Source organism: Engraulis encrasicolus, chromosome 4, assembly GCF_034702125.1.
Source record: "Engraulis encrasicolus isolate BLACKSEA-1 chromosome 4, IST_EnEncr_1.0, whole genome shotgun sequence".
NCBI classification, from domain to species: domain Eukaryota; kingdom Metazoa; phylum Chordata; class Actinopteri; order Clupeiformes; family Engraulidae; genus Engraulis; species Engraulis encrasicolus.
In genome coordinates, this window is record NC_085860.1 from 13,645,287 (window position 1) to 13,673,222 (window position 27,936).

The 27,936-nt window shown below is 46.5% G+C and overlaps 2 protein-coding genes across 7 annotated transcripts in view; one reads left to right on the forward strand and one right to left on the reverse strand.

Moving 5' to 3' along the window:
* Nucleotides 1–529: 529 nt before the first annotated feature.
* On the forward strand, nt 530–15,367 carry wnt2 (wingless-type MMTV integration site family member 2). The gene is made up of 5 exons (XM_063196729.1): nt 530–766; nt 1,045–1,265; nt 2,709–2,986; nt 5,358–5,622; nt 15,162–15,367. The coding sequence occupies exons 1-5, from the start codon at nt 684–686 to the stop codon at nt 15,365–15,367; spliced, it is 1,053 nt and encodes a 350-aa protein (XP_063052799.1). The 5' UTR covers nt 530–683.
* A 212-nt stretch (nt 15,368–15,579) lies between these two features.
* Nucleotides 15,580–27,936, reverse strand: part of LOC134447325 (suppressor of tumorigenicity 7 protein homolog) — a 55,555-nt gene continuing 43,198 nt past the window's right edge. For 3 of the 6 annotated variants that reach the window (XM_063196730.1, XM_063196734.1, XM_063196735.1), the window contains 3 exons: nt 26,731–26,823; nt 21,878–22,020; nt 15,581–18,067 (listed from right to left, as the gene is read on the reverse strand). In XM_063196730.1, coding sequence (XP_063052800.1) covers nt 17,972–18,067; nt 21,878–22,020; nt 26,731–26,823 — 332 coding nt within the window. In that variant the 3' untranslated portion in view covers nt 15,581–17,971. Of the gene's footprint in view, nt 18,068–21,877; nt 22,021–26,730; nt 26,824–27,936 lie in introns of all 6 variants that reach the window. The other 3 variants (XM_063196732.1, XM_063196733.1, XM_063196731.1) reach the window with 3 other exon arrangements.

Sequence of the window (27,936 nt, forward strand, 5' to 3'; positions counted from 1 at the left end):
CACACATGAGGGTAGACGGAGACGGGGGAGGGCTACTTGGAAGAAATGTGAGCCATTTGGAAATGTACTAATTGGCTAAGTTGTTTCAGAACAATTTTATTTGTGAATGTCATTTGAAAAGTAACGGCATCATTTTTGTTCACATAGGCGTAAAAGATCAGGGCTGTGTGTTTGACGTGTTCTTGATTGTTTTTGTTGAGAAAATATTGTCTGGGGTATCGCGTAGCACATTCTACACCTTGGCGTTTGGAAATCAGCCAAGCCTGTGTCTGGTGTCAAGCTAGCCTGAACAGATACTTTCAGACATCTAATTTCTGCACTTCATTCCAGAGACAGGACTGCGCCCACCCCTTGTGTAAGCAATTTAAGCCTGATAGGAGTTCATCAGCTATCTCAACACTGCGAATCTTTGTCAACTGAAGATCCACCACCAATATCACCAGAACTACCACCAGCGACCAGACCAGGATGTTTATATTTCGAATCATCTTTTCATTAGTGATCTGAGCGATGTTTTGTGATCGGATGTTTCATTTGTATGCGATTCGGCTGAATAGTTGCGAGTGCGCTTACGCATTGTGCAGCTGTCATTTTTAATGCCGTTCTTTTTGTCTTTACGCATGGAAGTCCCCGAAACTGTGCCTGAACCAATGAGTAAGCCTTAACGATCAAACATTTGTAATATGAACTTACTGCCAAGTGGGATATGTTTCTCTCTGTGTGTGACAATCTTCTGGTTTGCATCAGAGGTGGACGCTTCTTGGTGGTGAGTTGATTTTTTATGCGTAATCGATAGCATACTGTACTGTGAAGAACATTTGTGCGTGTTTTTGTATGTTAGTTTGTTTCAATCGCATAGCGCTAATAATGAAAATTGCAAAGGAAACATGTAATATTATTGTTAAACGGAATATCTAGCCCCCATGGAGAGGCAGGGCGCATAACATTGCGTGCATTTCATCCCTTTGAATTCGGTGGTGGCGGGCACACAATGTGAAAGAGATTGCAATGTATGATAGTAGGCTACTTTCATCTTGTATGCAGGCACATGGGTACCCTGGGCTCGCAAGTGATGTGTGACAACATCCCCGGACTAGTTAGCAAGCAGCGCCAGTTGTGTCGCCAGCATCCTAAAATAATGCAGGCGATTGGGGTCGGAGTGAAAGAGTGGCTTGGTGAATGCCAGCATCAGTTTCAGAACCATCGCTGGAATTGCAACACTCTGGCTCGGGACCATAACGTTTTCGGGAAACTTCTCCATCGAAGTAAGTATGATGAAGGAACTGTCTGTCTGTTTGATAGATTTGTGTGTGTAGCGGGCAAGTTTATTCGAAGCTGTTTAAATTGATAAAAGTCTGTCAAATTGAATATCATTTTGTTGGCCATTGCCCACATTACATGGGGTTGAGAAATAACTAAAGGCATTACTAATGGGCTATTATAGTCATCATTTTGGGCTACAATAAAAAAGCAAATGGATTAATGCTCCTCATGAGCCCATCTACCACAACTACTTAATAAACTTTAGCTTCAATACTGTAACAAGTAATAATTTTAATTAAAAAAAAAACCTAATTTCCCCCTCTCTATTGTTGTTGAAACCATTATGGGACGCATGGGATGTGCTCTGGTATAGACTCCCAGGCTTCTTAATGAAGCGAAGCAGCACTTTAAAGGTTTAATCTCCGCAGATAATCTGCTTTCCCTTCATGTAGTGTAGCCTAGACCTCCCAGGTGTCTCCCATGCCAAAGCAGAGGAAGAGGCTGTGATGGTTGACCCCTATCTATCTCTTCCTGGCTCTCTGAAAATCTACTTATTGTCAATGTCAAAGTCCTAATCGCAATCATTTGCAGGGGGATTCCTGGTGGGCTTCTCAGTCACAGGGGAAAAGTCTCCTATTTTTATTTCAGCAATATTGGCCACAAGATGCATAGCACACAACAGGCAAGGGAGCATAGGTTAGATTCAGGGTGCATTCATGCTGCTACCCCCATCTACCTCTTTTTTTGGTTCTTCACTATGCCTTTGTTCTCCCTTGTCTGATATATCTTGTCAGTAGGATGCACATAACAGAGGATACCTTTATCACAGTCTGAGTTATCAGGGCTGTGTGAGAAAGCGAGGGAGACGGACTGTTATCATCAACAAAGCCCTTTGCGTCTTTGCGTCTTTGCTAGATTTGTTTTTAGTTGTTTTTTTCCCTACTCTATTAAAATAAATAATAGGAAATTTCAATCATGGTTTCATGGGGTGAGTGATGATGTACAGTAAATGCGTTCCTCTACCTCGTGAAGGGTCTCCACTGATCTAGTCAGCTACTGCAGGGTGTAGACACGTACAGGATAGTGAAAGATGGTGTTTCTTTACTCTCTCTCTCTCCCACAATTTCTCTCTTTCAACCTCCCCACTGTCTTGCCATGCATATTCTAACAATCTCGCTCTCCTTCCTCACATGCATTCTTTCTTTCACCCCCCACCCTCCTCTCCCCCTTCTCTCTCTCTCTCTTTCTCACTCTCTCTCTCTCTCTCTCTCTCTCTCTCTCTCTCTCTCTCTCTCTCTCTCTCTCTCTCTCTCTCTCCTTGTTTGCATGCTCTGTCACCCCCACTCCCCTCCCTCCCTCTCTCCCCCGTGTCTCTCTCTCTCTCTCTCTCTCTCTCTCCACCCTTGTTTGCATGCACTCTTTGTCACCCCTTTTCCCCAATCCAGGTAGTCGTGAGGCGGCCTTTGTGTATGCGATCTCCTCTGCGGGCGTGGTGTACACGCTGACGCGGGCCTGCAGCCAGGGGGAGCTGGACTCGTGCTCGTGCGACCCCACTAAGAAGGGCTCCTACTCGGACGCCATGGGCAGCTTCGACTGGGGCGGCTGCAGCGACCACGTGGACTACGCCATCAAGTTCACGCAGGCCTTCGTAGACGCCAAGGAGAAGAAGGAGAGGGATGCACGTGCACTCATGAACCTTCATAACAACAGAGCGGGACGCAAGGTGACTACACTAGAAACACACACTAACACCTAAGACACACACACACACACACACACACACACACACACACACACACACTCACACTCACACTCACACTCACAAACACAGAGGAGAAGAAGGAGAGGATGGCACTCTCATGATCCATAATAATAGAGTGGGACGCAAGGTGACTACACTACACACATACGCACACACACGTGCACACGCACCTAGGACACACACACACACACACACACACACACCTGTTGAATTTGTGGACCTCTGTCAGGTTTTTGTACCCTAATAGGGATACACGCATACACGAAGGCCGCCTCACGACTACCTCGATTGGGGAGAGGGGGTGACAGAGAGTGCATGCAAACAAGGGTAGCCCATATACTGTAGGTACATAAACAGACACACACACAGAGACAGATACACTCACTCGCGTGCACACAACCACTGATCCACATTTGCATACGTATTGACATGCACATTGCACACACTCACTGACACACAACATGTGTCGTAGTAATATGTGAATGTTGAGGTACAAATTCATCTGCCCAAAACAGTTGCCTTGTTTTTCTTCCTGATACAGTAAAATAGGCAAAATAGTTAATTGTAACAATGCAAACCTCACATTTCACCTTTAATGTCCCTGGCTTTACTCTTTAAGCACATGTGAAGTCAGTAATGGGACTGGAATCCTAGCATGAAGGCTTAACTGTGAGTGGACATGGTGGAAATAACAGTAATAGATCATCTATGTCATCTGTTATAGATTAGTAATAGCCATCCTAAGCCAGCCAGTTTGATGGAATTCCCCAATTCCTCCCATTCCCTATTTCAGCACCCATTCTCTTTTGCGCTTCAGCTGTGTGACCGACTACTTCAGGTTCTTCTTTAAAATGTCTCAATAATCTTTAGAGTTCATTTTACCAGTAATGATATCAACCTGAGAAGGGTCTCTGAGGCACTAAGCTACCCCCATGGGATGAAGCCACCACCACCATACTAAAGTCAGGATGCAGTTTTGGTGATGGTGTGTTTTTCCTGCACACATGACATACTGTTTATTCCGCCACAAAAATCCGTTTTGGTTTAAACTTTGGTCTACAGATTAGAATATTTTATCCCACTGCGTGAAGCATATAAAGGCTTTTCCGCAAACCTTTTTTGACAGGAATGGCTTCCTCCATGCCATTGTCCCATGAATCCTTATTTTTGTTGGTATATGTCAACAGCGGTGTGTTCAAGTGATTTTGTGAGTCTTCAGTTGACGCTCTAGTTTTATTTTTAGCCTCATTGAGCTATGTGCTATGGCCTTGAAGTCATTTTTTTTAAAGGCGGTCACCACTTCGGACTGAAGCAACACTACTGTACTGTCTCCATTCATAGACATTTTTTCTATTGTCAACGTCAAGACTTTTAGAGATGTTTTTGTAACTTTTTAGATCATACAAAACAATGGGTCTTTATAGAAATCATTTGAGCGAGGCATGGTGCACATCAGATACTGTTTCTCCATCAAGGCATAATCCTCACTACTGTGTATGTTCCTCTGGACAGGGCAGCTTTAAGTGACATGTAAAAGGTTCTCTCTCTCTCTCACTCACTCTTGTCCATTTCCCCCCCCCCTCTCTCTGTCTCTGTCTCTCTCTCACTCACTCTCACTTCCCAACTCTTCTCTAACCTCCCCTCTCCTTTCTCTTTCCTTTCCTTTCCTTTCCTTTCGCCTCTCTTCCCCTGTCCTCTCTCCTCTCGACTTCCTCTCCCCTCCTGTCCTGTCCTGTCCTCTCCTCTCCTTTTTTTACCCCTGTCCTCTCCCCTCCTCCTCTCCTCTCATTTTTTCTCTCTCCTCCTCCTCTCCTCTTCTTTTTTCCTCCTCCTCTCCTCTCCTCTCCTCCCCTCTCCTCTCCTTTTTTCTCTCTCCTCCTCCTCTCCTCTTCTTTTTTCCTCCTCCTCTCCTCTCCTCTGCTCCCCTCTCCTCTCCTCCTCCTTTCCTCTTCTTTTTTCCTCCTCCTCTCCTGCTCTTCTTTTTCCCTCCTCCTCTCCTCTCCTCCTCTTCTTTTTTCCTCCTCCTCTCCTCTCCTCTCCTCTCCTCTCCCCTCCTCCTCTACTCTCCTTTTTTCTCTCTCCTCCTCCTCTCCTCTTCTTTTTTCCTCCTTCTCTCCTCTCCTCTCCTCTCCTCTGCTCTCCTCTGCTCCCCTCTCCTCTCCTGTTCCTCTTCTTTTTTCCTCGTCCTCGTCCTCTCCTCTCATCTCCTCTGCTCTCCTGTTCCTCTTCTTTTTTCCTCCTCTCCTCTCCTCTCCTCTCCCCTCCCCCCTCTCCTCTCCTCCTCCTCCTCTCCTCTCCCCTCCCCTCCGCTCCTCTCCTCTCCTCTCCATAGGCGATAAAGCGCTTCATGAAGTTGGAATGTAAGTGTCATGGCGTGAGTGGCTCCTGTAGCGTGCGCACCTGTTGGCTGGCGATGGCGGACCTGAGGCAGACGGGGGACTACCTGCGGAAGAAGTACAACGGCGCTGTGCAGGTGGTCATGAACCAGTACGGCACCGGCTTCACCCAGGCCCTACGGAGACTCAAGAGGCCCACCAAGAACGACCTGGTCTACTTCGAAGACTCCCCCGATTACTGCATACGGGACTACGAATCCGGTGAGTGAAGCAGATGCGCATGGTGGTTTAGATCAGTGCAGGGTGGATCTTCTCCATGGTCCGCCATTTTGAATTTCCAGTAATAGGCATTTTAAACTGCAAAACTTCCTGTACTTTGGTCATACTATTAAATATTGGTTTATTATTTAGAAAATATTCATAAACCGATCAAATGTGGCAATAGGCAGCACACTGCCTACCCAATGCAAAGGAGTGTGCTCAACTTGGGTCTCCTAAGGGGGCGTTCTCCCCTCCTTCTTTTCCTCTGCCTGTGGCTGTTGATGGCGGCTTGTATAAGATGTGCGCTACCGCCATCTACAGCGCTAAGGGATTCTACCGGGCATCAAGTGGATCCTGGAAAAGTATGACAGGGTTCCCACTGGTGCTTGAATCCCTTGAAAATGCTTGAATTTCAATGAAGTGTTTTCAAGGTTGTGAAAATGCTTGAATTCTTGAATGCTTGAAGTGCTTAAAAATGCTTGAAATTTGTGTCAAGTCAAACTCAGTAAGCCAAATAATAGAAATAAATTGTTCAGGTCAGATCAAACATCTGAGGGAGTGAGATGTCAGATGGGATTTGCCATTCGACATCTTACATTTTTTTAAATGCAGGAAATTGCATTCTTAAAAACTACATTTTCTGGGGGAGGACCCCCGCACCCCCTTCCCGCGACCTAGGTGCTGGAAAACTGAAAATTTGGTGCTTGAAGGTGCTTGAAAAGTGCTTGAATTTGTTCATGAAAAAGGTGTGGGAACCCTGGTATGAGTTTGATTTGTCGCTACCTTCTCCAGTGTCGCTGTGCTCAAGTCAAGCCCTGGTTGCAACCCTCCATGGGCTATGAACACGCTTGCTGCTAAGTTTGCCGCAGCGACACTTATTTCAATTGAGAGATAGTTTTAGATGAAGTAGATGGTGTTTGTGTTTGAGTCCAGACTGTTGAATTGCAACGATTCAATCACAGATGAAGCTATTACATACAGTACAAGAACAAACCTATTTGCAGTGCACAGTGAATAGCTTTAGCACGTCATATAGCTGTATTACATTTGAAGAGCTCTTTTCCAAAACGCTATATCCACCATTTTTGACTTTTTGCATTTTAATATTGGAATTGACAGTTATGTCAATTCATATATGTGTGAAATTGTGAACAGGACATAAACCCCTTCATCCAGAGTCTCTATAATGAGCGTGTTGCTAACAGAATGGCGATGACCAAGTCTTAATCTGTTACTGAAGACACTCTGTAACAATATTACAGCACTGTCGTTATGGTGTACTTGAGTCTATTCAGCAAACTGTGAGTTGGATGACCAGTGATCACCTACCGGCTAATAGGCGTCCGTAGTGTCACAGCTCCAAAACCTCAGCTTCCAGAGCTCGCATGAATTGTCTGCCTGCTTATGTACACTCCCTCTTTCCCTCGCCTTCCCCATTCTTAACCTTGCTACAGGGGGAGAGAGAGAGAGAGAGAGAGAGAGAGAGAGAGAGAGAGAGAGAGAGAGAGAGAGAGAGAGAGAGAGAGAGAGAGAGGGGCAAGAACGAGCAGAAGCCTCTTTGCGCTTATGTGAAGCTGCTCTCTTGTTGGTGAGAAATGCCCCTTGTGAAACCCCATCACTGGTAGCTGTGGGGACCATAGGCCTGGTGTCCTGGCCCTGTATTCACAGCGGTATTCACCCCACACCTCTCTCTCTCCCCACACACACACACATCTCCCCATACACACCTCTCTCTCCCCACACACACATATCTCCCCATACACCTCTCTCTCTCTCTCTCTCTCTCTCTCTCTCTCTCTCTCTCTCTCTCTCTCTCTCTCTCTCTCTCTCTCTCTCTCTCTCTCTCTCTCTCTCTCTCTCTCTCTCTCTCTCTCTCTCTCTCTCTCTCTCTCTCCATACACCCCCGTCTTGCCCCTGGCTCTGGAAAACATTAGTCCTGCACTGCACTCACACACACACAAAGGGCCTGATGTAAGGGGAGAACACACACACACACGCACGCACGCACGCACGCACGCACGCACGCACGCACGCACGCACGCACGCACGCACGCACGCACACACACACACACACACACACACACACACAGTAAGTCAGTAGTCATTTACACAGCAGCACAAGGGCATGGCTGTAAACCTGATGCACCGCTCTGGCAGATCTGTCCCCAGGCTGTGTTCCTGTCCTGCCTGTCTTGTCCTCTCCTCTTCTCTCCTCATCTCTCCTCTGCTATCCCATCCTCTCCTCTCCTCTCCTCTCATCTCTCCTCTGCTATCCCATCCTCTCCTCTCCTCTTCTCTCCTCTCATCTCTCCTCCCCACTCCACTCTTCTGCTATCCCCTCTTCTCCTGTCCTCTCCCATTTTCTCCTCTCTTCTCCTGTCCCCCTCTCTCCTCTCCTCTCGTCTCCCCTCCCCTCCTCGCTTCTCCTGTCCCCCTCTCTCTTCTCCCCTCCTTTCCTCTCCTGTCCCCCTCTCTCCTCTCCTCTCGTCTACCCTCTCCTCTCCTCTCCTCTCCTCTCCTCTCCTGTCCCCTTCTCTCTTCTCCTGTCCCCTTCTCTCTACTCCCCTTCTCTCTTCTCCTGTCCCCTTCTCTCTACTCCCCTTCTCTCTTCTCCTGTCCCCTTCTCTCTACTCCCCTTCTCTCCTCTCCTCCCCTCCTCTCGCCTCCTCTCCCCTTCTCTCCTGTCCCCTTCTCCTCTCTCATCTCCTCTCCTCTCCTCTCCTCTCCTGTCCCATTCTCCTCTCTCCTCTCCTCTCCTCTCCTCTCCTGTCCTCTCCTGTCCCCTTCTCCTCTCCTCTCCTGTCCCCTTCTCCTCTCCTCTCCTGTCCCCTTCTCCTCTCCTCTCCTCTCCTCTCTTCTCTGCACTACTCCGATATCTGCATAACTAGCGAGGCAAGGGTGTGTGTGTGTGAATGCATACAAATGTGTGTTTGTGTGGGAGAGTATAGCTGTGATCTGTGTGTGTATGTGTGTTTGTGTTTGTGAGAGGGACGGCAAACATGATGTTTGTGTGTGAGAGAGAGTGTACGTACATGGTGTGTGTGCGTGCGTGCGTGCTCGCACAAGACAGAGAGAACATACGTACATGGTGTGTGTACTGTATGTGAAGGATAGAGGACATACAAAAAAGTTCTGTTTGTGAGTTTACATGATAATGTGTGTGTAATGTAATGCTGTGTGTGTGCGTGTGCGTGTATGTGTGTGTGTGTGTGAGTGAGTGTGTGTGAGTGAGTGAGAGAGATGATGTACATGTGTGTTGTATGGAGAGAGTGTACATGATGGTTTATTTGTGTGTTTGTGTGTGTGTTTGAGAGAGAGAGGGAGGGAGAGTGTGTTGGGTGTGTGTGTGTGTGTGTGTGTGTGTGTGTGTGTGTGCGTGCGTGCGTGCGTGTGTGTGTGTGTGTGTGTGTGTGTGTGTGTGTGTGAGAGACTGTGTGAGACTGTGTGTGCGTACGTGTACGAGAGAGAGAGGTAGAGAGTGTGTGTGTGTGTGTGTGTGCGTGTGCGTGCGTGCGTGTGAGTGTGTTTGCCTGTCAGGCAGCAGATGATCCTAGCTATCAGGTGACGGTGCGTTTAAGGCGCATTACCACACTTCTGTGGCCAGAGAAGGAGCCGAAACCCTAGACGGCCACGCAGCGCCATAAATTACACACCGCCCCGCCCTGCCCTTCTCTGATGCACAACGCACCCCACACCTCTCCGACTCGCCCCAAAAAGACAAGCCTTCTTTTTTTGTAAAAAGAACACCCATCTTGGGGGTGGGGGTGGTGGGCAGGGCAGGTTTAAGATGGCCTGGGGCCCCTAGGCTACAGGTTGCTGTGCCCCCCCTGGAAGGCACATTTCATCGACGAAATTACATAGTGTCATAATTAAAAACTACGACTAAAGGATAACATATCTGCACGCTGTGTAGATGTGAGTATTAACAAGATTTAAAACTGTACTCAACATAACAGATTCAGTCATGTTACATTTCAGTATTGCATCTTGTTATAATTCTGCATTTTTTTTTTTTTACTTTTGGCCAACTGGGGGGGGGCCCTGGCAGGTGGGGGCCCCCTAGGCTGCAGCCATATCTAGCCTAAGCATTAATCCGGCTCTGGTGGTAGGGGAGTCATGTCTTTGACCCCCACCATCTTGCACGCCGATGCACGCCGCTCCTCTCCCAACTTACCCCCCCAAGCCCCCAACAAGACAAGGCTTTAAAAAATTGCCCTTTTTTTCTGCAGACGAAAGTCACGTCTTTGACCCCACCATCTTCAGGTCTCTCAGTTCCCCCATGTGTGGCCTGCTTGGCCAGGCTGGGAGGGAGAGAAAGGCCAGCTCTGGAAAAAAAAGAAGAAGGGAACCTCTTTCAGTACCTTCTACGGGACTTTACTTCTTTGTCGTTCCAGAAACATTCACTGAATGAATTTGTTTGAAAGTGTCGAACAGCCATCTCAGCCAAGGGCTTTTCCATGTAGCATGCTCCATTCTCTGTCCGTGTTCGTGTTGGGCAGGTGGGATGTTTTGATCTTTAAAGGTACACTGTGCAGGAAATGGTCAAAAATGGTACTGCAATCATGGCGCTCATTGAAACTGGGTTGCCTATTGCCAAATTTGATCTTTTCATGAAAGTTTACTAAGCAATAAACAAATATTTTCTAGTATGGCCCAAGTACATTTTAGCAGCTAAAAATGGCTATTTCTGGAAACTCAAAATGGCGGACCATGGAGAAGATCCCCCTTTTCATGTATGAAAAGTGCAGTTTTTCCAGTCCATAATGAATACTTCAAATAGAATTTGATGTTGGTGGTAAGTATTCATGAAAAAGGTAACATTAGTGAATGGTAGCATGAATTCTGGAAATAAACAACTAAAAATCTCTCACAGTATACCTTTAAGGTTCCTCTCTACGGTATATTCATAGCCTTCCTGTCAGACACATGCCCCCTTCGCTACTGAGCAGGTCCTACTACTATACCAAGGCCCTAAGCCAGGGAGAGGGAACCATTTTCATTCGAGGGCCACTTCAAATTTTATAAAGTCATCCGAAGGGCCGTACTATGAACACAAACTAGGATTTCCCCCTGCACTTTAGGCCTACATGTACCGTACATCGGGGGCCGGATAAGACCTGGGGGCCTCCAGAGCCATAAACAGCCCTCGAGACATAGGTTCCCCACCCCTGCCCCAGGCAATGGGTGAGGAGGGGAAAACGTCGGTGAGAGGTGGGGAGGATGGTGGTGGTAGTGGTGGAGAGGGGGTGTAGGGGGGCTGCACCCAGATCCAGGGCCACGTCTGTTTGGCCCTAGTCACGGCCAGTGGGGTGATGCAGGCACGGAGGCAGACAGACAGAAGCTCGCCATGCCTCCCTCTCTCCCGCCCTCTCTCTTTCCCTCCCTCCCCTCTTCCAGACCCCCTTCTCTTCTCTCTCTCCCAGAAGTGTGAAATCAATTCCTGGTTCCCAGCGCGGTGCGGCTCCACATGCTAAACCCATCTCTTGGCACCAGCTCATCTTAATTCAATAAACAGACGTGGGCTCCAGCCAGGTAGAGAGAGAGAGCCTGAGAAGAGCCAGAGCCAGAGCCACTCGCTCGCTCCACTGGGCCCGCTCTCCTGCCAACCCTGCCCTGCCCTGCCCTGCCCTGCTGCCCATGATGTAAGCCAGGGCTTCTCAAAGTGGGGTCCAGGGACGGGACCAGCCCAATAATAAGTCTCTGGGGTGCCCCCAGGGCACTACACCTAGCAGGTGTCCCCCTTTATGAACAACATTTGTAAAGTTTGTGTCATGTGGTGCCCCCTAACTAGCTGTAAATGGTTGGTGGCACTGTGCCACTGGCCCCTATGGATAACCAGGCCCTGCGGAATCCGCAATGCATCGCCACAGCAGTCCGTGAAAACGTTTGTTACAATGCAATACATGAAATTGCTACAGCAGTAGGTGGCCCACATTTAGGGGAAATAACGGGCCAATGAATATAGGCCCCAATTTTGTATTAATTTGACAATTTAAAACAATCTAGGTCACTGTAATTTGGGATGTGATTATCAGTGGGATGTGATTATCAGGGGTGCTTGGCAAATGCTCTGCTCCATTAGGCCTCCACGCCCCCAATAAAACCTTTGGGAAGCCCAGACGTAAACGATAGCTGCAGCAGGCAGGCAGCCCACAGCACAGCACAGCAGAGCACAGCGCAGCCATCAGTGTTGCCAGATTGGGCAGTTTGCTTAGGATGACCTTTTGCAGGTAAAAAAGGGATTTTTTGCAGAGTGGGTGGGTTTTTCCTGCAGATTTCTGGCTATAGAAATCAATAGAATTGAGTAGGAATTGGGGGTGGATTTAGGGATTCCAGACGGGTTTTGAGCATTTTTTTGGGCTGGAAATCATCAGTCTCATCTGGCAACCCTGGCAGGCATACCTGGCAGCTGGAGCAGAGAGATGTGGGGAGTGGCCCAATCATGCCCAGACACATACCTGCCTCCTGGCTGCTCCCTCACCTGGGGGAGAGAGGAGGAGGAGGAGGAGGAGGAGGAGGAGAGGGTGAGAGAGACAGGCCGATTGAGGGTGCCACTGCTACTGCTGCTACTGAAAGTCAGGACAAACTTCCCTTGGCACTGGCGATGCTACTCATTTCTCTGGGTTGAACATGACAGACTTGAAAACATTTGGCGTGGCATTGTTGTTATCTATATCGTCTTTACTGTAAACCTACCAGTCTGTTTTTAAGATGATCAATGTTCTATGTAGTGTGTGTGTGTGTGTGTGTGTAGAGGTGTTGAGGGAGGTGTGTGGGGTAAGGATAGACCGATATTTATATCGGTATCGGTATCGGGCCGATATTTGCATACTTTAAGTGTATCGGTATCGGCCGATACGCGTGTGGTTTTGGCCGATATGCAATATTTATTATTTTATGTCATTCAGGTTTTTTTAAAAGCACCAAGACACTTAATTTTGTTATTACTTGATTGTTAGACATTACTTGATTGTTAGAGTGGGTGTTTAAATGTTACAAGTTCTACCTCAATTTGATAATGTTAAAGGAATGTTTATTTTTAACTTGAGACCTGGAAAATTTGTCATTTTTAACCTTTTTTTTACCCATATCGGCCCCAAATATCGGGTATCGGAATCGGGTATCGGCCAAGGGTGATGAAAAAAAAATCGGTATCGCATCGGCCATTAAAAAACCTGTATCGGTCGACCCCTAGTGTGGGGTAGGGGTGGTGTCAATAGACGTGGTGCAGTAGGTACAGTATGATGGGGTGATGGTGGTGTGTGTGGCAGGATGGGGTGGGTAACGGTGGAAACACAGAGACATTCCCATTCACTTAACGTGTCCGGGAGCATCGCGAGTCCATGTTCTATCAGTGGGCAGCAGCCATTCATTTTCAATGGAGCCCGCTCATGGAACGCAGACATCCGTGCAGGAAAATAGACTCGAGTTCTATTTTCAAGGAGCATCGCAGACATGTCCGGTCTGCCTCTCGCGCAAGGCATGATCTGTTTTCATGTATTCTAACCGTTTCGGACTAATTCTGGACACGTGAAGTGGACGTAGCTTGCGGTGTGTAAGCACTGATGGTGGTGTGTGTGGTAGGATGGGAGTGGGGTAGTGTGAGGGGGTCTGAAGAGGAGAGGGATATTGTTTGTGTGTGTGTGTGGGGGGGGGGGGTAGTGATGGGAGAGTGGGGTAGTGTGAGGGTTTCTGAAGAGGAGAGTGGGGTAGTGTGTGTGTGTTGGGGGGGGTAGTGATGGGAGAGTGGGGTAGTGTGAGGGGGTCTGAAGAGGAGAGTGGGGTAGTGTGTGTGTGGGGGGGGGAGTAGTGATGGGAGAGTGGGGTAGTGTGAGGGGGTCTGAAGAGGAGAGTGGGGTAGTGTGTGTGTGTGTGTGTGTGTGTGTGGGGGGTGGTGGGTTTGAGGGGGTCTGAAGATTACGCGGCTGTTTAAAATGAGCATGTGATGAGGCCTGAGCTGGGAGTGAGAGGTGCTGTCAGCAGTCTCTCATCTCACTCACTCAGCCACTCGCACCGGGGACCAGACACACGCTCTAACCCTTCCTCCCTCCTCACACACACACACACACAGGCGCATACACACACACAGGCAGGCGCGAACATAAGCGTACACACACACACACACCCTCTCTCAGAGCCACCTCAGTGTCCATAACCAACCTATTGGATGTAGGAGTAGGGATGAGGTGGTGGAGGAGGTGGAGGTGGTGTGCCTTTTTAAATGAACAGCAGTAGCAGGAGAAGCAGAACAAGGAGACAGAGGGAGGAGGAGGGGGAGGAGGAGGAGGAGGAAGAGAGGAGGAGGTGGTGTGCCTTTTTAGATGAACAGCAGCAGTAGCAGGAGGAGCAGAACAGAACAGAACAGGGGCCTCTCCTCTCCTCTCCAAAGCAGCACTGATCAGAACACACACAGACTACAAACACACTACAGACTACAGAGCCAACAGCAGATGGGCCCCAGATGAGATAAAGACCTGAGAGGCCTGAACTCAACAGCACAGCACAGCACACCCCGCTCCGTACCGTACCGTCCCGTCCATACGTCCTCAATGCCCTCATGCACATGCTCCACTTCAACACGTTTTTAATTTTTTTCATGTTGACTAGCTTTTTATTTGGTGGTAGCGTGTTAAAGGACAACTTCACTATTTTCAACATCAATCCCCCTTTCTGAGTTGTATTCAATGTTTTAGAGTCCCCCTCACCGTTTTTATTTTAGCCAAATTAGCCAAACAATAGAGACTGCAGCAGAAATAAATGGTGAGGGGGACTCAAAGATATTGCAGAAACACAGAAAATGGCCTTAATGTTCAAAATAGTGCAATTGTCCGCCAAGTGTGTTAATCTATTCTTGGTCGTTGATGAATTGTTTAAAAACATTTTTAAAATTACATTATTTACTTAACATTATTTTGGTGAGGCCTCGTCTGGACAACCTCTAGTGAGTAGCCATCTTAGAAGCTGTTAACACATACAGATCTTTTTGAAAACACATTGGTTTTGGCCTTCCGTTTAGATGTAAACAGAGTTTTGAAATTTGCATATAAAAAAAATTGATTTCAAAATATCCCATTTAGGGGGCTAAAACGCACCTGTTACAATGGGGGTTTTACATGTTGCAAAAGAAACGAAGTATCCAAGGCACTCTTCCCAAAAAAGTTAAAATAGCTTTATTAAATGGCTAAATCATTGTAGAAAAGTTAACATGTTGCGTTTACAACTAAACAGGATAAAAGATATCCTATCCGGATACATGTAACAATGGCACCTTACTCAGTGTAAATCTACAGGCCCAGGTGACCGCTTCCACTTCCACTGTCTCTCTCTCCCCCCAGGTTCGGCGGGCACAATTTTCTTGCTTTGAAATAGAATGTGCAGTGTCCCAAATGCATTTTTTCTCATTAAAGTGCAATTAATTTGTTAATTAATTTTTGACATTTAGCCACCTTTGCAAAGGCCCTGCCATTATTTTTTAGCATAAATGTACCTACCTGTTGCATACCTGTTGTACTGACCACTTTCTCTGTCTCTCTCCGTAGGTTCGGCGGGCACAGGTGGGCGTGTGTGCAACAGGACGTCTCGCGGCGCCGACAGCTGCGAGGTCATGTGCTGTGGGCGTGGCTACGACACGTCGCGCGTCAGCCGCACCACCAAGTGCGAGTGCAAGTTCCACTGGTGCTGCGCCGTGCACTGCCGCGACTGCCACGAGGAGGTCGACATCCACACCTGCAAAGGCCCTTCGTGATCGCACCACAACCCCCCCCAACCCCCCCCCCCACATCTCACCTCCCTCCCTCCCTCCCTCCCATGCTTACACCTGTAAGGGCACCCCTCGTGACTGACTGCACCCCCTGCCCACCCCCCCCCTTCAAGGGTCCCCTTTGTGATGGCACCAAGACCCCATTACATCTTCTGCCCATTCTCCATACCTGCAACAACCCCTTGTGACTGAAAACCACCATCCTCCCCATCTTTCTTCAGCATTCACAACTGCAAGGGTGCCTTGTTTTTTCACACACCCCCATCCCCCTTTTCACTCCTGTAAGGGCGCTTCGTGATTGCACCTACCCCAACACCTCAAGCCCCCAGGACCTAAAGTGCCATCCAGACCCCCACCTCTTCCCCCAACCCTTCTTGTCCAAGCTGATGGACACCTCTCCTCACCTCACGGACCCTCACCTGCCCACTACCTACCACAGGTACTGGATCAGCGACTAGCCTGTATAGAGTGCTCAATCCTGGGATTGAAAAGTTTAAATCACTTCCACAAATTTGAATCAGCTGATCCATCATTACCAGCATTGAACACAATATAGATCACCTACTCACTGAAGTCACCAGTGAAGAACAACATGACAGACTTTTTATTTCCTGATCCGGGATCCTAGCTGTTTTGACACGGCTAACAAGACAGTCACTACCGGCCTGAAGGGGTGAGCTCTGTTGTCGCTCTGTAGCAGAGTTGCATAAAGTAGATGTAGAATTACTCTTACAGGTGTAATTACAACACTAGCAGTATGGTATTACAAGTTGGAACCATGACATGTCATTACATTACATTGCATTTGGAAGATGTTTTTTTTGACAAAAGCGACTTACAATCGAGGACATAATAATAGCCAACATCCCTAGTAGATACAAAATGCACAGGAAATATACAGAACAACAAGTGCGGATGCTAAGTATGTTTTAGTTTTTTTAAGTAGTATCATACCACTAGTGTTGTAATTACATTCGGAACAGTACTTCTGCTTTCAACCACTCTGCCCTGTGGTGTATGTTGGGAGGTGCCTCAAAAAGACTGCAGCTGGATACCACTCTCCTCTCTTCATGCAGACCTGCTGAACACTATCAGAGATGAACACAGATTAATTGACATAGCTTTAGGCAATCTAATCAGGTTTCTTAAGCTTTGTGTAAGCCTATCAGCCACTCTTTGTGCATAAGTACACATTATGTTCCCTGAACTCTTTTGTTTTCCTTCAAGCAAGTTGAACATATTTATTAAATCCTCACTTAACAGAATGTTTGTTAAACAAATCTTAAAAACATTACATGTAAATAGAAACTATATATAATTTAAACAAATAAAATTTACTTGTATCAACAAGTGGTTTCATTTCAGACTTTGTTTAAAAGGTTTGGTTGGCCTTGACCAAGACAGTAGACAAGACCCTTGAGTTAGCGAATGAAATTCCATGTCATGGCAAGCCATTGCCCTGTAGGAGACTAGGAAAATCAATAAAGTTCAGTGGGAAGTCACTGGACATGATCGCACTTTGTTGCACTGGCGACACGTGTGATGTGACGGCGAGGCAAAATGCCAGAGGAAACAACTGGAGGACTGATATTGAAGCTGAGAACTGAACTAGGGTTCATTTCATTATGCAGACTCCCGTCCTCGGTCTGTGCTTGTGGCCTTGCGTTTCACTGACGCCCTGCCTCCGTGGAGAAAAACAGTAGTTTCCCCGATGTCAGCCTAGCCACAACTTTTGGGGGACTATTTTTCATTCACCATTCCATTTGCAAATGAGGAAAATTACATTAGAATTGAGATTTTGCGAGGTATTGAAAAACAATTATGTTGTCGGTGACGTCATCACAAGGCCACAAGGGAGGACGCATATTGGAATGTACTCCTAGTCTCCAAAATATGTCCAGACACATCAAAACAGTCTACCTGTAACAAACTAGCTGCAGTGCCATCCTACTGCACGCCTACGCTGTAACCGGCATTGTATTATGGTCAATCCAGAGAAAAACCCTTCTCGTTTTGACTTACTGTTTTTCTCTCTACTTCCAAAAGCAAACAGACAGGTTTTTATTTTGCAGCAATACACAAAAGTCTTTATTTTTTGTCCTTTTTTTCATTTTTGATGGCATTTATCACCTCTTTTTTGTACAACAAAAAACAGGTTCCAACATGAATTTGGAAAAAAATAAACCATAAAACAAAAAAACAAAAAACGAAACAAAAAAAATCAGAACAGAAGAACGCTGTTTGTTTTTTTTTTTATATATAAAATAAGTCAAAATCATAGTTGCCCTTTTTCTGAATGTTTCTTTTTTTAAAACCCCTTTTGTCTGGCGGTGGGTGGGCATTTCCTCATCTGGCGTTGGGCTTTTCCTCCATCTTTTCTCATCTCATCTCATCCAGCTGACTGTGAGCTTGGCACGGGGGTGAGAGGGGGTCAGCCAGCCATGACACGCCAGGCCAGGCCAGTCCAGTCCAAGGCCATGCGGGGGGGCAGGGGTGGGAGGGGGTGTGTTGGTCAGGGCGTTTGGTTGGGTGGGCCGGGCCAGGGTTTTGAGGGGGGTTGTTGTTGGGTCTGGGTCTGGGTCTAGGTCTTTAGATCCGTGTGAGCTGGTGCCAGAGGCTGGAAGGTAGGATGCTCTCCACTTTCTCCATGATGAAGTTGAGAGGCGCGAAAAGCGTGCTGAGAAACTGCTCACCCCGCGACGCGATGTGACGTGATCGACGGCAGCCATGGACAGATGAAACGGACCGATGGACCCAGTAGAGAGAGAGAGAGAGAACAGACAAGAAGAAAAGGGGAGGTAGGGGGAGAGAGAGTGAGAGAGGTGAGAAGTCAGACCACATACATAGCACCACACTGCCCACCTATCCCCCCCCCTGCTCTTGTCAAAAACAGAAAAAAAAACTTCACACACCTGTTACCTCTAAATCTCTTTTCTTTTGAACAAAGATTCAAAGGCGCTTTGGCTGCAGCCCTCAACTTGCCCAAAGAGCGATTACGGATTACTCTTTGAAGTGTGGAGATGGAAACATCACTTCCAGATAGCAGAACCGCGGCTTAGGACGCCTGCCCATCTCTGAGCGCACAGGAATCAAAACTATTCCTCAATTTTCCACCATTTGCTCAGCGGAGAGGAAAGGAGAGAGGGGGGGGGGGGGGGTCTTCCCTTCTCAGGACACTAAAGGAGGATGCACTCAGTGCACTTGGAGCCCTCCAGAACAGTAGTGTAGTGGTTCACAAACTTTTTCAGCTGAGCAGACCAATTTGCTTGTTCTCCTTCCAGCGTATTCTTTCCCAATTCACCATTTACTGTTTGTGTGTGTATGCGCACTACATGTACTGTCAGTGGTGCGCACGTATGCGTATGCGTACTGTATGCGTGCATGTGCGCGGTGTGCATGCATGCATGCGTGTCCATTTTGGAATTTGGAGAGGAAAACTGATCAGGAAGGTTTTTCCCTCCAGCTCAACATGTCTTGTGCGTGCGTGCGCGTGTGTGCGTGTGTGTGTGTGTGTGTGTGTGTGTGTGTGTGTGTGTGTGTGTGCGTGTGTGTGTGTGCGTGTCTGTACGCTGGAGTGCTACTGTGGTGATGTTTTGGCGGTGGCCTGCGTGTGTGTGTGTGTGGGAATAGGGGCTTCAGCTGGGAAGGGCCGGTTGGTTTGCAGGTCATGGCGGTAGGCTGCGTGTGTGTGGTGTGTGTGCGGTGTGTGTGTGTGAGTGCGCGTGCGTGTGTGTGGGGGTGCGTGCGTGTGTGGTGGTTGGCTTGCAGGTCATGGCGGTGGGCTGGATTTGTCTGATAAAGGGGCTGTGTCTCAGGTCTGGGGAACGAGGGGGGCGTTGGAGGGTCATGCAACATTACTGGATCCCTGCTCACACGGTCACACGCATGCATACACTTCTTCTCACACTCACACACACGCATGCATACACGTCCCCACACACACACGCATGCATGCATGCACACACGTATGCAGACCCTCACGCAGGCATACAATCCTCACACGCACACAGTCTTCACACAGTTGTTCTTGCCAGTTGAACACACATACTGTACACTGGGCTACTCTGTCGTTCAGCTGCGTGCGTGCGTGCGTGCGTGCGTGCGTGCGTGCGTGCGTGCGTGCGTGCGTGCGTGCGTGCGTGCGTGCAGTTCATCTAGAACATGCTCCAACCCACACTCATCTCATCTAGGCGGTCTTGTATACATGTACACACAGCAAGTAGCTTTCACACTCTCCATTACTCACTAAAACACACACACGCTCACACACACACACACACTCACTCACACACACACACACACACACACACACACACACACACACACACACACACACACACACACACACACACACACACACACACACACACACACACTCACACACACACACACACACACACACACACACGGGAGATGTCTCCCCAGATAGTGTCACACTCCGTTGACGGAGCGCAGGTGAGCTCAGTGGAATTTTTGCGTAGTGGAATCATGCTATAAGCACGACCCGCACACGGTGAGAAATGTGAAAATAATATAGGCCTACTGTGCACAAACGCATACATACAAGCACGAGCACACACACTGTTCATCAATTGAGAAGAATGGTGACTTACGGCAAGTATGCAATATCCAAATGATGGACAACAAAGTCAACATTCAGTGTGGCCTACAGCACCCACAATACATCAGTCTCTCCTCACCCTTTGAGCTCTGAGCTACCATTACATTACATTACACTTAACTGAAGCTTTTATTCAAAGCGACTTACAGTATAGGTTACAGTCCCTGTGGAGTTATATGCTTTGCTCAAGGGCACTTCAGTCATGAATGGAGGTGTAGGGAGAGGAGAGGGCGGGATTCAAACCGGCAACCCTGATTTTAAGACCACCTCTCTAATCACCATGCGACGGCTGGCCAGCTAGCTACCAGTGGTGCAAAAGGACAACCACCTGTAAGGGCATACAACTTCAATGCAACTGCTCTCTTTATAACACATGGATGCACCTGGGGAGTTCTGGTACGGCTTCATCCTTTCCAGGTGTACAGGCAGAATCAGTAGCCGTACAAATCACTTCACAGCTCAAGCCCTGCAATCCACACAGCTCATTGCCTCATACACTCCGTCCTATCCTGCAGGTGTTGAGTGTGATGCCAGTGATCTGCATGTGTTAGCATGTCCAGATCATCTCGCTTCCCCCGCCTGCCATCACTGCTTTCATTTCAGAATCATATCTGATTTTTCCCCCCTGTGGGCTGATAAAATCATTGTCATTAATGAATTTGCTGCAACTCAAAAAAAAACAAAGTAAAAATATTCTTCCTCCCACTTTTCATGCAAAAAGCGTAGCTGGCATTGAGTTGTGTGAAGCGTCACGGTTACTGCTGCCAAGTTCACCATCCATGACCAATGATGGCCAAATTCTGTTTCCATATCCATCTGACTCACTCCCTGATGCGTTTACTGTTAAGGAATCTCCTGAATCCACCGTACGGCACAGTACATCTTCCAGGCGGAACAGCAGTTGGAGATCTCTAGAACTTTCCAGAAATATCTCTGAAGACTCTCGTTGACTGTGCAGGTCATGTCATGCAGGCCAAAGAGAGTGTTTGTTGTAAGAACTTGACTCCTTTTGGAGTTCGATGTCTATTCCCTTATTTAACATCATGCTTCATCCTCAGTTCTGTTCCATGTAAAAGGGAACAGTGGTAGTAGTTGCACTTCCCACAGCCTGACATGTGCCTCCCTTGTCATCAAGTGGCGAAGAGAGGGGTCTAAGTACAACTACTAGTGTCCACTCACGAGAACCAATGAGGAGCGAAACTGTTTTTAATTAATCTCAAAAAGTGGTTCGGCAGCTTAGAACTAAACTCTATGGAGATCCAGAAATATCCAGAGATCCAGGAATATCAGAAATATCTCCCTCATCTTTTCCACCTCCGCTGCTACCACCTCGATCCTCCTAAATAGCGTAACCAAGCAGCGCTGGAGCGTCGTCGGAGCGAGTCACAGCAGAGCGCGGCGAGAGGGCCGCGAGGGCGAATGTAACTCAATATTCATTATGATGGATGACACACCATCCCTGAGGAATGTAAACATCACCGATGTGTGCTGTGCTGAGGCTCGACGAGTGTGTGTGTGTGTGTGTGTGTGTGTGTGTGTGTGTGTGTGTGTGTGTGTGTGTGTGTGTGTGTGTGTGTGTGTGTGTGTGTGTGTGTGTTGGGCTCGGTGACGTGTGAAGGTGATGCTGGTCCCATGGCTCACGCTCACATGCACACTCACCCACTTTTTTGTGTCATTGTGTGCGTGCGTGCATGCGTGCATTGTGCATCAAGTTCATATGGCAAGCAATGGCAAAGCATTAAAACCTCAACCTAAAAGAGACAAATGAGTGTGTTGTACAGTAACATTAAAAAGCTTTGCAGAGGCCGCAAATGTGTGACATTAAAAACCTCTGCGATGGCGTATGTGTGTGTTGTGCGGTGTGTGGTACTCACAGCTTTAGCGAAGACGCCCATGAGCTCTGGGAACTGGTGTGTGAGCAGGGCCAACATGGCGGTGAAGGAGCACAGGCCAGCCGTGAACAGGATGAAGAACGGCAGCTCTTTCTTTGGGTAGACCGACACCTCGTGGAACACTGCTTAGACACACACACAGACAGACACGAAGACACAAACACACACACAGACAGACACGAAGACACACACACAGACAGACAGACACAAACATACACACCGGCAGACATAAAGACAAAGGCACACACAAACACACACAGGCAGACACACAGACAAAGGCACACACAAGCACACATAGACAGACACAAACACACACAGACCAACAGAATCGCACAAAGACAAAGACAGACAGACACACAAACACAAAGGTTAGCCGCACAATCTACACAGCATCTAAGAAAGGAAAGAAAATTTAGTGGGAAAAACATACATCTGTAAAGAATGCCGTGCATCCAGGTCCAGGTAAATTCAAACTAATTTAGTTGCAGTACGATAAATGATTATTCTTTTTTCAGTATGAACCCACAGTGTAAAAAAAAAAAAGCCAAATACATTGACGAAGACACTGCTTCCAGTCTTTGAAAACATTGCCTTGTGCAGTCAGACATTGTGGTCTCAGTAACTGCTGCCACTTTTAAAAAACTGGCATTTAAAGACCTGTTGATGATCACATCTCAGTGCTTTAATCCCTGAATATAGAGGTTTTGAGACATTAGCAGTTTTGCTAAAGCAGAGTTAAAAGAGACTGTTCAAATGGTGAAAAAGTGCCGCTGTGGTATCTTTATATTCCAATGGAGATTCCTCACTGTAGTTTTCCTGAAGAAATCCCATGCTGCCTTGCACGATCATTCCGATCTGAAAGACAGCACTCGCTGAAATCTTCGCCTGAGATTGGGAAACCAAGCAATTATACATTATATAGCTATATAATACAGATACTGTATTATTAGACAACGAAAGCTCTTAGTTTCTTTACAGATCCATCATGTCAACAGACATCAGATGTGACACCAGCTCTCCATCGGGCTTCACGTAGTGTTTAAGTTTAGATCAACCTCGAGAAAATGAATAGACGCAGGCGGTTCCCAGTTGTGATAGCCAGGCTAATAAAGTACCCTAGTGTATTGATGATCCGTTAGGTTCTATTTAGCTCAGTGGATTGAACTTAATCTACATCTTCCCAATCAACGCCCCAAAGAGCTGATGACGATGCAGATTCCCCCTAAGCAAGCTACAGGCGACACATTCATACTACGAGATGCAGATTACCTTAAAGCAGGCTACAAGTGATACATTCATACTACAAGAAGCAGATTCCCCCTAAGCAAGCTACAGGTGACACATTCATACTACAAGAAGCAGATTCCCTCCAAGCAAGCTACAGGTGACGCATTCATACTACGAGATGCAGCTGCATGTCTCTTCTCTATTCTACTCTGCTCTGCTTGCAAGGTGTAACAGCATACACCATGTGCCACATTCTGTGATGATTAATAATTGAAAAGCAGAATACGACTATGGTCATGATATCCCAGCAGAATATGACTATGGTCATGATATCTCAGTTAGAGAATAGCTGCAGGCTGAATAGGGCTATTCTGGGTCTTACACAATAAGAGCCATCACGCAGGTTTCTATTGAGTGTGATGTGATGTGATGTGATCGCAGGTGGCCAGGTGCTGTTTGAGTATCAGTTTATGCACCAGCCACTTCTCCGACTGCCAAATGTTAGACAATATGCCACAACCTGACAGAGGCCTTCAGTACATGGATATATCAGGGAATTAAACCATCTCGCAACACACTGACACGTCCAAACTTTAGAGACACACACATACAAAACTACACTTCCTACTGAAGCTGGGCTCAAACTACACGACTAATAAAATTGTGTTTACAATGTATGACTACATTTAATTGTAATCATTAGGGCTGTAACGATATTGTATCGAAACGAGAAATCGTGATACACAGAGTCACGATACTGTATCGTGATACAAAGAGGCAGTATCGTGATACGCCCTTTTAACGTTTTGATACCCATCTGCCCAGAAAACAACCACATGATATGAAGTGATAGTGCTTTCAAGCATCATCATTATTATATAGAAACTTTTAAAATTTATTTGAAGCCTCTTGCAACCTATTCTATGTTTGAAATATCATATTTTTTATTCATAAAGATTATAATGTTGGCAAATGTAAAATCGAAGGGTGTATCGAACCGTAGGTCATGAATCCTGATACAAACCGAATCGTGAGTTGAGTGTATCGTTACAGCCCTAGTAATCATGTAGCCATATTCACACGACTTGACTTGTTGACGTCTTCAGTGGGTTCATTGCTCTCTGAGCCGTCTGACTTTCCCCCTTAAAACCAGACACAGGCATAAAAAGCTCATTTTCCTTCTCAATCACTGCAAGGTTTCAGTGGTTTGGCTTCCATAAGCCAATCTTAGAGTTCGTTCCAAGCTTCTAAAGTTCAATTTATCAATTCCAATACCCTGAGGGTTATTTAATTTAAAAAATCTTCTGCAATCTAATTCGAGTGGCTACTGGCTACGGGCTGCGGTGTTGTTTTCAGCAACCAATCAAACCAGGTCTCTCGAGGCAACATCAGGCTGGATGTCAACGCTTCTGAAATCAATTAGTGAGGAAAACTATATTTTTTGGCGCTAACACCTCAGTCTGGTATTAGTCTGACAAATGAAGGCTTTTCCATGCAAAAACTTATAAAGCCATTACTTCTAGATGTGAACATATTAGTTCATCCTAACAGAACAACATTGGCCAACTTCAACCGTGACTGAACACAGGCCAAAGGCGTTCTGCTGGCAGAATCACAGTTCACAGGGGTACGGAGGCATTAACGCATCTAATGTAGAGCGTAAAAACACAATACCGCACCATTAAAGGTAGAGCGCCCTCCAATTACAGGGGGGTAAATTCACACTCTGAACTTTTATGTAGGGGGCGAACACCGAACAAAGAGAGGGGGGGGCGTTACTGCATAGCTAAGAGTACATCAGACTTCTTCAGACTGAGAACCGCATGCCAGATGTTAAGATGTCTTCATCTGGCAGTTCTTTGGGGGGAAAAAAGGAAAAAGGGAAAAAAACACAAACTGTGCCCATAAAACACCATCATTCTCCTCATCAGTCTCAGCAATGAAGAGGCTTTGGAACGATGGGTTTCTAGGCAGCGTTACAAAGAAAAAGGGCCATTCGTAAGACTGGCCTACTAAAGAAAGGAAAAGACTTTAAAAAAAAACCCACTGAAATGGAAAAGAGATACTGGGTGGAGGATGGCTGAGGAGGAGAGGAGATGTATTAGACAGACAGACGTGTCTTGAGTTAAGGGGTTTGGAGCACAGAGTGCTGTATTCTGAGAGGGGCACAGAGCAAATAAAACCATGCAAGGAGAGAGAGAGAGAGAGAGAGAGAGAGAGAGAGAGAGAGAGAGAGAGAGAGAGAGAGAGAGAGAGAGAGAGCAAGCTTGACACCATCTGTCAAGAACGTCAGGGAGAAAGAGTAGGCATTGTCTTGAGGTGCTATGCTCTTGACAAAGACTATCCTCCAGACAGCGTAAAATGAGTCTTTTATTTCTTTCAGGCAAGACTATGACTCCATTTCATCCAAGACATTGCCCTATAACTTCACTGCCATGCTACATTCCTTGTCCAGCCCTTAACTGAAGCACATTTCATCTACGTAAAAGAGGAGAGAGACTGTACGTCTCAAATCAACCATTTGGTTATTACACTTATAGATGTGCACGGTATAGCGCAGTTAAAAACTGAGTGTGGAATTGATTGCACTGATTGACCCCAGTCTATGTACAGGGATGCATATTGCATAAAAGTGCTCCATCACAAACACAATGCACTAACTCAGCAATTGTAACTAGTACATTTCTATGGTGCAAAGTTACAAAACTTTGTGGTGGTCGTGGTTCACATGAGCCAAGCATTTCCAAGCATTCACGCTCATTGCTAAATGTCATGAAAATAAAAATGGATTAAAAGGGAGCTCATCTTAAAGATGTGCTTTTTTAGCCGGTGCAGGGTCAAAACATTAAGTTCAATGTGAGGCATGGATGAAATGGGAAGTTCATGCTTGGATCACGTGAACCACCACAAAGTTTTGTAACTTAGCAATTGTAACTAGTACATTGCTATGGAGCAGAGTGTGTGCATTGTGTTTGTAATGGAGTTTTCAGTGCACTTTTATGCACAATGTATCCATGTACATACTGTGGTACATGCAATGTATTTATAATGAACTGTACTGATTGCAATGTACAGTTCATTATATATACAGTTCATACAAGATACAGATTGCTTGAGAGTTGGACTGGTAGGGATGCTATGTATTAGTTATAACAGATGGGGATGTGCACATGATCAAACAATTACGTTTATTTAAAAAAAGCAGTCTAATATTTCTTAAAGGGACACTGTGCAGGAAATGGTCAAAAAATGTACTGCAACTATGCTGCTCATTGAAACTGGGCTGCCTATTGCCAAATTTGATCTTTACATGAAAGTTTACTAAGTAATAAACACATATTTTCTAGTATGGTCCAAGTAGATTCATTTTTGCAGCTAAAATGGCTATTTTTGGAAATTCAAAATGGCGGACCATGGAGAAGACCCCCCTTTACATGTATGAAAAGTGCAATTTTTCCAGTCATAATGAAAACTTAGAATTTAATGGTGGTGGTAAGTATTCATGAAAGAAGTAACATTAATGAATGGGTAGCATGATTTCTGGAAATAAACAACTAAAAATCTCACACAGTGTCGCTTTAAAAGACAAAGCATGGAGCATCTCTTACTTGGTAGAAGCTCTCTGTCTGCGGTCTCTGTACAGATGGGATATGGGTAGAAGAGGTGGCCTTTTTCCAACGGGTAAGGGATCATTCTGAAGGCTGGAGGGAGGGAGGGAGAGAGAGAGAGAGAGAGAGAGAGAGAGAGAGAGAGAGAAAGTAAAGTAGAGTACTTTTATTAATCCCCAGGGAAATTAAGGTGTCTGACTGACAGCTCACACAAATACAAAACATACACAAAGACCTAATACACATTATTGCACATTGTAATAAACAAATAGCACACACTTGAGAAGAGCAATCAGCCGCACATCAGTTCACATATAAACACACACACTCAAACACACACTTACACACACAAGGCAAGGTCCTGAAGGGTAGCATGTTGCACAAAAAAAAGAGAGGACGAGAAAGAGCGCAGAAGAGAGAGAAAGTGTGAGAGAGCACGAGAGAGAAGAGCACAAGAGAGAAAGGGAGAAGGACAGTGAGAAAGAAAAAAAGAAGACAGAAATATACAAAAGGCAGTATTTAACCCACACATAATACAAGCAAACAAACGTTTGCAATGCAACCCGCTCAGCACAGGATCTCCTATGGACAATGTACACCGTGAAGTGACATGTCTCGGCCTGAATGCACCGCGCATACAGTAATCGCTGGCCATTGTGTGGCGCGTGTGGCGTGATATGCAATGCTGATTCACACACACACACACACACACACATTCACACACACACACACACACACACACACACACACACACACACACACACACACACACACACACACACACACACACACACACACACATTCACACACACACACACACACACACACACACACACACCTCTCTCTCCACGGTGTCAAGGTGCTACTGAAAGAGGACACTACTCCCCTGAGGCGACCTTTAAAAACGTTGTCATTGTCCTGACAGGGTTTTTTGTTTTGGGTTTTTTTGGCTCCTGGTCTACTCTGAGGTGTGATATTTCTGAGGTCTTTTCACACTGGGCTTCAGCCTTACCTCTATACTCTACACTACACTACACAACACTACACTACAAGGCTGGACTGGGACAGAAAACTCAAGCCGGGCTTCTTCCACCAAGACCGCTCCGCCAGGCATTGAGAGAGACAGTGAAGCTTGTGACAACATTTTTAGTCATCTATTATGAGACGTTGGCTACAGACAGATCAAAGTGGAGAGACTTTTTTGCT